The 14,269-nt window shown below is 43.6% G+C and overlaps 1 protein-coding gene across 1 annotated transcript in view; it reads left to right on the forward strand.

The window, feature by feature from the left end:
• atp9a (ATPase phospholipid transporting 9A (putative)) overlaps positions 1-13,793 on the forward strand; it is a 46,294-nt gene extending 32,501 nt beyond the window's left edge. Inside the window, exons 20-28 of the mRNA XM_004070998.3 lie at positions 1,299-1,388; positions 1,599-1,743; positions 1,965-2,029; positions 4,198-4,353; positions 4,897-4,961; positions 5,131-5,239; positions 5,320-5,377; positions 9,609-9,812; positions 12,349-13,793. Coding sequence (XP_004071046.1) covers positions 1,299-1,388; positions 1,599-1,743; positions 1,965-2,029; positions 4,198-4,353; positions 4,897-4,961; positions 5,131-5,239; positions 5,320-5,377; positions 9,609-9,812; positions 12,349-12,485 — 1,029 coding nt within the window. The 3' untranslated portion in view covers positions 12,486-13,793. The remainder of the gene's footprint in view (positions 1-1,298; positions 1,389-1,598; positions 1,744-1,964; positions 2,030-4,197; positions 4,354-4,896; positions 4,962-5,130; positions 5,240-5,319; positions 5,378-9,608; positions 9,813-12,348) is intronic.
• The last annotated feature ends 476 nt before the right edge of the window (positions 13,794-14,269 follow it).

Below are 14,269 nucleotides of genomic sequence, written 5' to 3' on the forward strand. Positions count from 1 at the left end.
GTAAGTGCTGCACCGGCTCGCGTGATCAGGACGGCCCTCCGTGGCGGGTATAAATCACCCTACCGCCGGTGCAAACGTCCAAGGACGGCAAACCCCCCCACCCCACTCAGACGGGGAAAAGAAACCATCTGAACCCCTCCCAGAGGGAACATGTGAAGGACCCGCTTCCTAATTAGTTTAGCATGTTTCAGCTTCTCTCTGCTCTGGTAGTCCCCTTCTGTCTTCCCCTCTGGAGCCGTGCCAGCGCAGAAGGAATTCCTGCCGCGTGGGAAGAGTCCGATTTGCGTACAAACGCTGTAACTGGAAGAGCACAACAATGGTTGGCACGGCCTACAAACCTCTGGAGCAGGGAGCACGGGGGAGGGGGGGGCCTGCAGCACATGCATCTGGAGTAGCTTCCTCGCCGCCTGGAAGGCCCGATCTGGACTGACGTGTGAACACTCAGCAGTTGAAGGATGTTCACGCCGGAGCAGGGCCCCCGATGATAGATTCAAACGCTCTCAGGACGCCACTTCCGAAGAGTTTTTTTAGATCTATATTTGAACCTGACACAGTTGTTAGGATTTTATTGTGAAGGGTGTTTTCCTGCCTCTCTGTCGTTATCGTTACTTTCTGCAATATTCGTATCGCAAAAAACAGCGTAAACTGCACAATATTGTTGCCTTGATTGTTTACACACAAACCACACACAGTCTCATGGCAGCTTCATTTTTTAACGCAGTTTTTCAGCCTTCTTTGAGACACGTACACGTTTTCCTTGATAAAAATCACAAGATGCACCAACAAAAGCAAATGAAACTAAACAAAAGAAGAAACTGTAGTCTGTATGGATCTGCAGTCCCTTCATGATCTCTTGTGCATTTTTTTGTCGTAATGGAGGCACAAAAAGCTTGAAGTTGCATCTGTTCTTCCTAAAAGTTGTGATACTTTTCAATAACAATTTTTAACTAAAGTTGATTTTTTTTCTAGTTTCAGTGTTTGGTGGAAACAGGATTCAAAGCTGCAGCTAGATGGAGTTTATAAAGTTCTTGTGAATGTAGATTCTTGGAATAATTTCGATTGCCTCATGTGTGTTTCATGAGTGAAAATGTTGTCAAAGGTTCACTTATGTTGTGGTTGTAGTCGTCACGTACGGGTCGCTGAGCGGCTTTTGCGCCCTCAACCAAACGTCCTGCTTTCTTTTGTCTGATAACGAACAGGCGCAGACTGTCAGGTTCCAGCCGCTGATCAGCATTAGCCGCACACGCGTGTCTGTTCCCTCCTGCGTGCTCTTCTGAATGTGGTCTGTGTTGCCACAGGTGACAACGCGAGGTGAAGCCCACCTGGAGCTCAACGCCTTCAGGAGAAAGCACGACTGCGCTCTGGTGATATCAGGAGACTCGCTCGAGGTGAGTCCGACTTTATGAAACTGATGGAACCACATCCACTGTGGCGTCTCTGGAAGTGGCTTCTGTGGTCAGACCTACACCCATCCTCCACGCCACAGTTGGAGTTAAACTGTAGGTGAAGTGGATGGAGCGCAGAGCAGAGGCTGAAATCGGTTAGAAGCTGCGGTCTAAAAGCGGCTCACCCGTCTGTCATGTTGGCCTTTCTTGCAGGTTTGTCTGAAATATTACGAGTATGAGTTCATGGAGCTGGCGTGCCAGTGTCCTGCTGTGGTGTGCTGCCGATGCACCCCCACCCAGAAGGCGCAGATAGTCCGGCTTCTGCAGGAGCGCACAGGCAAACTCACCTGCGCTGTAGGTGAGTGGGAGCCGGTTTGGTTTTTGCGGCTTCAGCTGTGCCTCCTTTCTTCCCTTCAGCCACAAGCTGCTGCTTTGCAGCTCATTTTATTTCATGTTGTCGTTATTGAAAATAGGCTAAGCGATCTGTTAATCGGGGCGCTGCTGAAATATTGACCCCAGCAGTATTGGAATGTGTCTGCTATAAATCCTGACACCTCCATGGCTTTTCTTCTCTCCCAGGGGACGGAGGAAACGATGTCAGCATGATCCAGGAAGCCGACTGTGGAGTGGGAGTGGAGGGAAAAGTAAGGCCATCCATCTCACAGCCTCACATTGACGTGACTGGCTTTGGATTTCCTGTGGAGATCTGAGCGGCGCTCGGAGAGCAGAGGAATCCTTTTTATGAGGATCTTTAGCCTGAATGAGAGGAAACGGAGATCATGGGAAGAGAAGGAAGCTCCCATCAGCCTTTTGCATCATAGTTCTCTAAATTATGGGATTAATTTTTGACCTAAATTGACAAAAATCATTGACAAGAAAAGTTTTTTAGGGAATTTCTGAAGCATTTTTTGTAACATTTAAATGCATTGCCTAATGAAAAATGACCTTTTTCCACATATTTAAAGTTCCACTTCAGTAATCTGATGATCTATTGTAAAGCTATTCCCATTGGGCGGGTTGAAAAAAACAAATAGAAAAATCCGTCCAATGATCTACAACCTGATATTTTGTGAGGATCTGTGGGGGTTTGACCATTTCAACCTGCAGACAGCCCCTATCCTACTGTAGATGCCGTGTCACACAGACAGCGTACAAAGGTCAGACGTGAATGTATGTGGAAAAAGTGAGAAAAGTTGACTTTATGTGAAATTTTCACAGATTTATCACGGATGAAACCCGTTAAACCACAGAAGAAGTACGAATAAACCACACAAAGAACATGTAAATCTACGGAGAAGATGCGCCATGCGTGATTAATGCGCAGTTTCTATGTGTATGTTTATATATATGTATACACACCAGTGATTTGTGCGTCAATTACATAATTTTAATGTGATATGTGCGTTGTATGCGCGATATAAGAGTTATACATCATGGTACACGCGTGAAAAGTCCGTTAGACGTGGAAGGGCCGTGGAAAGCCACCAATCTGCAGATGCATCTCTCAGAAATCATGCAGATTTGCGTAACATTTGTGTGAACAATTGCCTATAAACTACGTAAAATATGCATAAACTGCGTAATTCGTCCCTCGACGGACATCTGCGGACATCAATGAACGCAAGAAACACTTATGAATTCCGTATATCATGCATGTTTCACGAAAGACAAGAATTTCATACGTGGAAAATGCAAAAAAGGCGGAAGGTTGAGTAAAAGCCTCTGTGACCCACTGTCACAGGGTCAAGGTCATGATTCACCTCTGACCTCAAAAATGTTCCAATCCATCAGCATTCCTCAGTCTTTCTGCTACATTCATGTCTTCAAACTACAGCTCGACAGCAGGTCTTTCCACTGATTTGAATTCCAAGCATCATTGATTTGCATTTAGTTGAATGCATGAAACCCCCAACGGACTGCACAGTGAAACATCTGGCCTGCTGTGGGAGATCTCCTTAAAGCACGTTAGAAACCCAGTGAAGGCTTCTAATTCTAGAAAGAAAATGTAAATAAAAGAAGGGAAGTCACTTTATATCTGTGAACAGAACCACATTAAAGATGTAAAATTACAAGAGCAATAAAGAAATCACCAAAATCGCCTTTGAAGGAATTTATTGAAAGTAAGCCTGAGAACTGCAGTAAAACTTCTGCACTGTATGGGATGTCACAAGGTGTTTTTTGGTGTTTTTAGCAGATTCTTGTGGCATTTCTCTGATAATGGAGTTTATATATAAAGAAAATTAAGCTTAAAATTGCATTTCTGAGTATTTCTTTATCCAAATTATTTTGAATCTGGAGCAGATGAAAACATTCAGTTGGAAATCTGTGATGTAACAAATACGCTAGATGGACCATAGGCTCTGTGCTCAGAGGAAGAGGGGGTGGTGTTGCTATGTGCCAACTGTCGGACCCACAGTTCTAATGAGGCACTGCCGCTCTGCAGAAGCTATGTCCTAGAAAATGACACAGGGTTTGGGCTATTTATTAAATGACCATTGGGAACACTTTTGGAATAGATCAACAGATGATCGGAGTGGAACTTTGACAAAAAAAAAAAAGATTCCTCTGTGTTAATTGGAAAAAAATGATCCATCATTTCAAACGTTCTCGTCACGGTTTGCTGATCCTACGGAAACTCGCAGTTGTAGTTTTGGGAGGAAATGCCCCAAATTCCTGCTTGAATGCTTGTTTTTTGTGATACCGGTTGCAGAATTTATTGCCTCTGTGTTGTAGCTGATTTCCATTACAGCAGAAGCCAACCTTCAGCCCTTGTTGGGCTCGGCCTCGCTGACCTCTGCTGCGTGTTTGGCAGGAAGGAAAGCAGGCGTCTCTGGCGGCCGACTTCTCCGTGACTCAGTTCAAACATTTGGGCCGTCTGCTGATGGTCCACGGTCGTAACAGCTACAAACGCGCCGCGGCCCTCAGCCAGTTCGTCATCCACAGGAGTTTGTGCATCAGCACCATGCAGGTATGAACAGTTTGTGTATAACTATCACAAAAATCCTTTTTTAACAAAATTATTCCCCCCCAAAGGTAATAGATTTCTTGAGTTTGCTGCCTGGAAATGTAAGAAAACCCTTTGGACTGTCTGTGGAAGACGACACGATACGCTTTTTAATCATTTTTTATCAGCCTGACACACACTCCACAGCATTCCTGCTCTCTTCCCATGTCCCGGTCTGACCCCTCAGCTCCCACAGTGAGGGACGGACCGTGACTCACCGCTTCACGGACGGCGGCCTCTCACAGAGGCCCTCCTCTGCATGTCTCAGATCAGCAGCAGTTGCAGCTGCAACCTGTCTGGCTGGAGGCCGTGCGGTCGAGGCCGACCGTCTGACAGCTTCATGCAGACTCTACCTGATGAGTCAGCAGAGGCTGCAGCGGTGGATTAAAATCCAATTCCCAGAAATCTTGTCTTGTTCCTTCAAAGTAAAAGTTTCTCATCTCCTGTCTTAGTTGTGTTATTGATTTCTGCTCATTGACTTAGTCTTCCTTTCTTCTGACCCCCCAGGCGGTTTTCTCCTCCGTGTTCTATTTCGCCTCTGTCCCGCTCTACCAAGGATTCCTGATTATCGGGTGAGATGCGGCATCTGGATGACTTATCAGCGAAGCATTTGGCGTCCTTGCTCCCCTGGCATTTCCTCTGCGCCGAAGCTTCGCTGAAATTCAAGATGAGGGAAAATATGAACTTATGCTGAGTCGCGCACATGTGCTCCTTCACTGATTTGTGTTTTGTCTGCTGCAGTTATTCCACCGTCTACACCATGTTCCCCGTCTTCTCTCTGGTGTTGGACAAAGATGTTAAGTCGGAGGTTGCCATGCTGTACCCAGAGTTATATAAGGACCTGCTGAAGGTGTGTAAAACCAGCAACACGTTGATGCTAACCTGCAGTTGCCTTCAGTCTGTTCATCAGGTCTGCTTTTCCTCCAACAGGGCCGACCACTGAGTTTCAAGACCTTTCTGATATGGGTCCTAATAAGTATTTATCAAGGTAAGAGATCCCTACTGAAAAGTTCATTCATTCATTTTCTTCCGTTTGTCCTTTTCGGGGTCACATGGCTGCTGGAGCCTATCCCAGCCACTTAAGGGCCAAGGCAGGGGACACCCTGGACAGGTCGCCAGTCTGTCGCAGGGTCGCACATATCACTCTCACATTCACACCTATGGACAATTTAGAGTGACCAATTAACCTACGAAGCATGTTTTGGGACAGTGGGAGGAAGCCGGAGTCCCCGGAGAGAACCCACGCATGCACGGGAAGAACATGCAAACTCTACACAGAAAGGCCCCCCATGGTTGGTCTGTTTTCAGGTCCCCCTGCCGGGACTAGAACCGGGGGCCTTTTTGCTGTGAGGGGCCGAAGAAATACAAACTCTGATTATGACATTTAAATGTCATTTAATATTTTTAAACAAACTAACAGTTATAAATACTGCTTTTAAAAAAGTGTATTCTCTAAAACTAGAGGTACACTTTTTCCTTGACAACAATCCTGCGGCACACCAACAGCCAAAAATGTTAAAATGGAGAAACTCTGTATTTTGTTTTAACGAACAGTCTCTCCACAAACTCACATGCATTTTATTGTAATAACTGACTCACAAAAAGCTTCAAGTTCCCGCTGTTTCTCTCAAAAGTTGTCAATCATATCTTTCAACAAAATTAGCTGAACGTTTATCCCGGTAGTTGTTTTTCTCTCCAGTTTACTACAATGCAATTTCATGTAAACCTGGCTTAAAAACCCCCAAAACAAATAAAAACAATAATACTTTTCTTCTAAAAAGTGATTTATTTATCAAATTTTTATGTATTTATTTATGCCAAAGCGACTGTCGTTTTTGAACAATTCTATGATGACGACATGCTGATACATTTTACACAAAAAAGACCAACATTATATTTTGTCTGAATAAAAAAATGTAACTTTGAAATAAAAAACAAAGGTTTCTGATTGAATCAATTCTTTTCACTTTAGTTTAAACACGTCTGTTGAGCTCGTAACCATATAGTGACTTGCGAAAGTATTCGACCTTGAACTTTTCAAACTTTTGCCACATTTCAGGCTGCAAACATACCGATAAAAAAAATGGATTTTTTTTGTGAAGAATAAACAAGTGGGACACAAGCATGAAGTGGAAAGAAATTTATTGGATATTTTAAACTTTAACAAACAAAAACTGAAAATTATTCATTCTGTCTCTCATCGGTTTTGCACATCGAGAAACTGAAATTGAATTGTATTTCTAATCGATGCAGAAGTAGTTTTGTTTAAATCCAGGGAAGTGTTGTGTTCTGGTCTTTCCGCTCCGTTTACCTTGGAGTATTGGGCAGAGAGAACCTGGAAAGCCCGTGTTCTGTTGTCGCCTGTAGTTTCAGGTTAAACACGCCCAGCAGCAGCCTTGCCCTGAACATGAACGTACACGCGTGTTTCAGCGTCGCACAGATGCTGCTTTCAGTGGCCAATGAGGAAGCTGGTAAATATTTGCTCAGAGGAACTGAGCGAATGTGGGAAACAAAACAGAAGTAAGACTTAGTTTTGTTCAAAGCGTGTTTTTGTCAGGGAGACGCCCAGGTTGCTCTGACAGCTGCCTTCAGTATCTTCTTTTTGACCACGGTCCCCAGATGTTCTATCAGGTTCTATTCAAATGGAGCACAGGATCACCACAACCATTAAAGCGGGTTTTGGTGTCTTTGTGTGAGCAGATGCCAAGTCCTGCTGGAAAATGAAGCCAGCATCCCCACAGTCTGTTAGCAGAGTAGCTGGAAGTGCTCTGGAGCTTCTTGGTTGAGGTCTTCATTGACCGAACTTCAGAAAACAGAGTGGACCAACACCAGCAGATGACATGGAACCCCGAACCTCTTCACACTTCAGTCTAGACTTCTGTAAATTTTTCCACATCTCTCCACTCTTCCTCCAAACTCTAATAATGAACTTTCATCTGAAAAGAAGACTTTAAGCAACAGTCTAGTTCTTTTTCTCTTTAGATTGGATAAGATATTGCTGACAAAACCAATGATTCAGAGATTTGACCCGAACTCTTGATGTTCTGACTCCAGCCTCAGTCCCCTCCTTGTGATACTCCTCCAACTTCTTGAATGGACTTTGTTCGCCACTCCTCTCAAGTCTGCGGTTTTCCCTGTTGCCCATTTTCCAACCACACTTTTTCCTTCCACTCAGTCTGTTAACAGGCACGGAGACAGCTCTCTGTGGATAACCAGCTTGTTTAGCATTATATTCTTTGGGTTACCCTCTCTATGAAGGTCGTTGATAACTTTCTTCTGGCCGCCAGTCGTCCTCAGGATTGTGTTGCTAGCGATCCAAACTGAGATCATTTAGAGCACATCTGTCAAACTCAAGGCCCGTTGGCCAAATGTGGCCCCCCATGTCATTTTATGTGGCCCGCAAAAGCATAAACGTTTTTAATTTCTTAGAATAAAAAATACAAATTGGTGTGTCTTTATTCATATCTAGGGGGAATTGGACTTGAAATATGGGATCGGGCAACTATACATTAGGACTTAAACACTGTCCACATAACCTAACCTAACCTAATGATAAAGGATTTATGCTAAAGTAACAAGCAAACATATGTTTTCTATGGAACTGTAGTTGTCATTTTAAAAAGTTATAATAAATAAATAAATGAGTTATTTAACATTAAGGAGTAGTTACGTTTATTTTTCATTACATTTCGTTACAAGTATAAGTTATAGCTGGGTAGCTCGGTTGGTAAGGTGGGAAGCTACCATGCAGGAAACCAGGGTTCGATTTCCGGAGGGGAATGAGCAATGGTACTGGGGGCAATTACCATATCAATGGCAAGCAGTTCACATCGCCCAGTGAGGGTCCTTGGGCAAGACCCTTAACGCTACTGCCTCCCGAGCGCGGTTTCGGCTGCAGCTCACCGCTCCCCAAGGGGATGGGTCAAATGCGGAGAAAGAATTTCCCTTTGTGGGATAAAATACAGTGTAAAAAATACAGTGTATATCTGGCCCTTTGAGGACAACTGCTATGCTGATGTGGCCCTCAGTGAAAATGAGTTGGACACCCCTGATTTAAAGTCTCTGGAAACCTCTGAAGGTGTTTGGAGTTCATTAGTCAGTTAAAGCCTAAGGCACAAGCACCTGTACGGGGATGCAGGAGGTTCGTCCAACCCCCTTTGGGGCGTCATTTAAAGAGAAAGTACCATTTCACCCTGGCTGCATAGCTGTTCACACTTTCACCTCCCAGTGAGAAGGTTCAAATCCCAACAGGGAATATGGAGTTTGCATGTTCTTCTACATGTGTGGGTCTTGTCCAGGCACTCCACTCTCCTCTCACAGTCCAAAAACATGTTTCATGGGTTAAGTGATTACTCTAAATCAGGCGTGTCTGATTCCAGGCCTTGAGGGCCAGTGTTTTCCAACAAACCCGCTATTAAAGCTTTTTATTGGCTAAAAACACCTGATCCAGGTAATCGGCAGCAGGATGTCGGCCCTCTGGGCCTGGAGTTTGACACCCCTGCTCTAAATTGTCCTTAAGTATGAATGTGAGTTAGTGTGTTCCCCTTGAACAGACTGGCAACCTGTCCAGGATGTACCCCACCTTCACTCAACAGCAGCTGGGATAGGCTCCAGCAACTCAGTGACCTCCAAAGGGATTCAATGGTTTCTGAAAATGGATGGATGAATGGATTGATGGATGGATAGATAAATAAATGAATGAATGGATGGATAAATGAATGGATAGATGGATGAATGGATGAATGAATGGATGGATAGATAAATAGATGAATGGATGGATAAATGAATGGATGGATGGATGGATGGATGGATGGATGGATGGATGGATGGATGGCACTTTGAGAAAAAAAGAAAAAGAAGTGAAATGTGGAAATTGTGTTCATTAATGGGTTTTGAGTTGGGATTATGTGAAAGGTCCTCATCATAAAATCAGATGATACCAATGACAGAATCAGTGATGAAATGAAGGCACGTGACTACATCAGTTCAAAGGAGTAAGAGGAAGAAAGGAAAAACGTTATACTATTTAAATAAAAATTTACTATTTAATATAAACTATTTAATTTTGAAAAAATGGACACCAATGCTTATATCATAAAAATGGAAAACTAAAGGCTGATTTGTAATCCTCTTCATGTGACTCAGTAAAATGTGGGTTTAACCCAGGAGACTGCAGGCTGTAGGTGTGACTGTCGCTCTTCGCTCCTCCTCATCCTCAGGGAGCATCATCATGTACGGCGCCCTGCTGCTCTTCGAGTCGGAGTTCGTCCACATCGTGGCCATCTCCTTCACCTCCCTGATCCTGACGGAGCTGCTGATGGTGGCGCTGACCGTCCAGACGTGGCACTGGTTCATGATCGTGGCAGAGCTGCTGAGCTTGGCGTGCTACATCGCCTCGCTGGTGTTCCTGCACGAGTTCATCGGTGAGCACACACATCCGAACGCCGCGGGACGCCGTGCTTTGGCTGGCCTTGAGGTGGTACGTCAGCGCGGTGGGGGGGCGGGTCTCCCCGGTGCAATAAAAGCTGTGGTATGCAGGAAATCGGGGGCGTGAAGGTGAGAATATCGACAACCTTAGTTTGGTATCAGAGGAAATGCCAGCAGGCCGCTTTGTTTCCTGCCAGAGTTTGTGGAGGTCAGAGCAGCTCCTTCCGGTTGAAACGGGAACCTTTACAGTAGAAACAGTTCATCTCTTGTTGTTTGCTGCCGTTGCTTGATTTCTAAAGAAAACAACAACCCCCTTTAAACTCACCAAATGAAAACTCCTGCCTTCCGCGGCGCTCTGACCCAGAGCTCTCCATGTCTTTATTTTCAGCTTTATGTGGGGTGGAGCTCCATTTTCAGTCTACAATCTCCACCACCAACAATCATGACTGGCATGTGGTCAAGTGTTAACCTTTCCTCCTGCTGTTTCCCTCCTCAAATCAAACTGAAATAGACTTCAGAGGCGTTTGTGTTTCTCTGATGTGCGTTCAGAACAGTCTGAGCCGCCGCTTACAACAACGCAGACGGGATCCTTTGTTTGGAACTCAAGGTTAATGTTTGACACAGATGGAGAGTTTCTTTTTGTTGCTTAGCTAGTTTATTTCAGTTTTTATTGGAAAAAAACTTCAGAATGTTTGAAATATAGAACCTCAATCTGAAATACAACGGTTGACATTTGAAAAAAATCCGTTTAAATCAAAAAACCGTCCGGAAAAGTTTCTAAAATAGTATAGAAATTAGTTCATTTTTACTCTTTCATGCCTGAATTGATTTCCAATGATGTAAAGAAATATTCTTCAGTGATTTTTCTGCTCTGGTGGGACGTTGATGATAATCTTCAATTCAGGGATGTACAGCGTGAAGCAGTTAAAGATGCCACTGGGAGCATCAGAAACTTTAACCTTGCTTTTTCGGTTTAGGTTTTAATTTAAGTTCAGATAAAAAATATCTACCAACAATATTTTATTTATTGGATCCCTTCATGGTGGTTTTAGTTTAGATAACAATAGATTTTAGATTAGTTTGGACTCTTGCATCATTAAGTGAACAAACCTAATTACTATAGTAACCATTGAGGTAAAGAGTTTTTCATCTGGATCGTTTGTTTACTTTGTTTATCAGGTGGAAAAGTTCACCTCAATAAAACTTTAGTCACAACTGCTCCTATAAGTGGAAAAATCAGCAAGAAAAGATCGAGATTGTAGAGCAGTGGATGAACCCGCAAGGCTCAAATGTTCATGCACATTCATGCTGCGAGCAACAGGTCTTGGCAAAAACGTCAACAACACCCACGAGCAAAATAAGTAAAGGTGAAGTAGGTGACATGCAACCCCGCCAAATTCCATGCATTAAGCCTGCGTCCAAATTTCCCTTCGGTTATAGAGGACGTTCGCCATTTTTCAGGGTGTTCGAGTCTACATTTCCAAAATCTGGGAAGTTTCTATGAAAAACCCAGTTTGCATCCATACTTACTAGACTGGCAATTTATAGACCACAATGCATTACGTTTGAACAACCTGTCAGGATCACCCATATGTCATAAGTGCGTGAAATGTACCAAGGACAGGAATGCCCAGTTTAGCTTAGTCTCTTTAGTTTAGTTTAGCCATTACCTACTGAATTGTATGACTGATTTATACAATTACCGGTATGAAGCCCATTGAGACGACTATGATGTAATATTAGGCTTTATAAATCAAATTGAACTGAACTGAACTCACACTAGCCTTACAAATAATTAACAATACACTTAGAATGCGTTCCATTTACAACGAGGCTTAAGGGAACTGCAAGACTCACTTAAGCTTCCCTTAAAATGCAGCTGCCCCACCAAACTGCAACCCTCCACAGACCCAAGACACCCAAAACCCACAGCACCCATACACGACGACACGTCACTAAGGCTTCAAAACTCTGCTCTACCTCTGAAATTACTTGCAACTGAACTCTGGTGTGGTTTAGTTCAGTATGAATTTTGATTTTTTTTTAAATATTTGAAATGTTTTATTTCAAACAATAATAATGCACAGAACAATACAATCAGCAATTATATATTCATACAATGAGGTATCAAACTTAGGATAATTAGACATTAAATTAACTATTACTTGAAAGGAAGTGGAAGGAAGCAAACTTAAATAATCCCACCCCTGTTCTACTGTAAGCATTTTCATTACATAGTTTGTCATTATCCGGTTCCTAACTTTAATCAGACAGAATCAAGAATCCTGATCCTGATCCTTTAGGTTAAGTGTAATTCAGTTTTTCTCATTGTTGTCTCCAAGTCTCCAGATGCAACACTAAGCAGTAAGACGTGACTCCCACTAAGACTAAATCTGACATTTAAAGTCAAATGTGGACACTTTCTGACAAAAAAAACTGAATGTCTGACACCACCAGTCGTGAGTTTGTCGTGCCAAGCGGACCGTTTGAGCGGCGTTCGTGTTGTGACCGCTGCCTCTGCTTCTGTGGCAGACATTTACTTCATCACCACCGTGTCGTTCCTGTGGAAGGTGACCGCCATCACCCTGGTCAGCTGCCTGCCGCTCTACATCCTGAAGTACCTGCGCAGACGCTTCTCTCCACCCAACTACTCCAAGCTGACCACCTAACCACAAAGGGAGCCGGGCCTCGCTGGACGGGCTTCCTGCCGCCACGTCAGAGTCCGCAGAGCGTCGTGGTTCTGAGAAGTTCTCTGACGAGGACGCCGCATCTTTACGTCTGCAACGCCGCAGAGAGTTTATGTGTGGGAGACAAACGGACCGGATTGATCCGGTTTTTATGAACTTATTTATTGTTGATTCTGTCGGAATCAAATCCTTAAAGTCAGAGTAACACATTCTGAGAAAATGCTATGATGGGAATGAAGGGAAAAAAAACGGTTCAGATATGAATCACTGATTATTAGGCTTTAATTTCAAAGGTTCGGTTAGAAACCCAAACTGAAAGTGGCCAAAGCCAGTTCTTCACCTTTAACCTTTGTCTACTTAGACATGCAGTAGCAGCCGCTGCGCTTCACGTGTATATTTATAATTCTTAATTCTTATTTCTCACCTGTCTTTGAACTTTTTTTTTCTCTTCGATTCTGGTCAGAAAAGCCCCCGCAGGTTTGGTTTCCACACGTGCGGCGGTGCTGATGTTTCGTTTCCATGCAGGCCTGCACCTCTCTGACTTTGAGTGGGACGTTAAGCTGATGCAGAAAAAAAGTTACTATGTACAAAAAACAAACCAACAACAACACAGCAGGAAGGAAAGTGGAAAAGTGGTGTTTTAGTCAGTCTCCTGCTCAGTCATGACCCGTTTTATGTTCTAAACTGAGAGTCGTTGGGCTAAACTGGGTTTATTGCCCTCTCCGTACGAAACACACCTCTGCACGTTTGTTTATTTGACGGTGCGTCACCCCCGAGCTCCAGCTCAGAGGGGTGGGGGCTATGACCTCTGCGGCCCCACTTTAAATCCGTCCGGCTGCCGCTCGTGGAAAACCGCAGCGTTTTGCTGACAGGCTGGCGAGCGGCAGGAATGCTTGGATGAAGAGGAGGGGGAGCAGCCTCGCTTTCAGCGCCGTGACTCACCAACCCCAAGAAGCCATAACTGAACCCCCCCCCTACCACAATAGGACCCGAGAAGCACGGCGGCTGTAAATAACCTCCAAGCTCACTGCAGATACTAACCAATCATGGGACGGAGAACTTCCTGCTTCTCCATAATCCTGGAGGCCATGGTCCATGCACTGGATTTTTTTTTTAAGGTGAATAATGGAGCAGAATTGTGTTTTGTGCAGGTATGATGTATATTTTTATGTTTGCATGAATGTAAATAACTCGTTTTTATCAAACTCTGTTGCACTTATGAGCTAAACCAGAAAGGGAGAATTGTGCTGATGTCAGTTTTGTGATCACTAATAAAAACCATTTCCTGGATTCACGGTTCCACAGAGACGTTTACTTTCGTAGACTCACATTTTTACAAGTATAGCCTGTGATGAGATCATCACATTACATTTAGATTATTAAACAGCTGCAGATTAAACACGCTAAATTAGTTGTATATAGAAATATTAGATTATTAAAGCAATTTTTCCCTCTGAGATAATAGCTGGACTGAAAACATCACCTCTTTCATTCAGGCAAAATATTCTCTCAAGATGGAATTCAGAAATGTTTCAGTAAAATAATCAAACGGTTGAAAACCATAAAAGAAAAAACGAACTTTGATTCTTGAACTGATTTAAAGTCCCACTCTGATAATCTTTTCAATCTATTTCCAAATCGTTCCCAGTGGTCTTTTAAATATGATTTTGCAGTTTTTAGCTAAAATCCGAAAACCTGTGTCGCGGGACTGTTGGCATGAAGCAGCCCCGCCCCTCTCCCCGATGCTGAGAGCTCAGACCAGGGAG

This window comes from Oryzias latipes, chromosome 7 (genome assembly GCF_002234675.1).
Source record: "Oryzias latipes chromosome 7, ASM223467v1".
NCBI classification, from domain to species: domain Eukaryota; kingdom Metazoa; phylum Chordata; class Actinopteri; order Beloniformes; family Adrianichthyidae; genus Oryzias; species Oryzias latipes.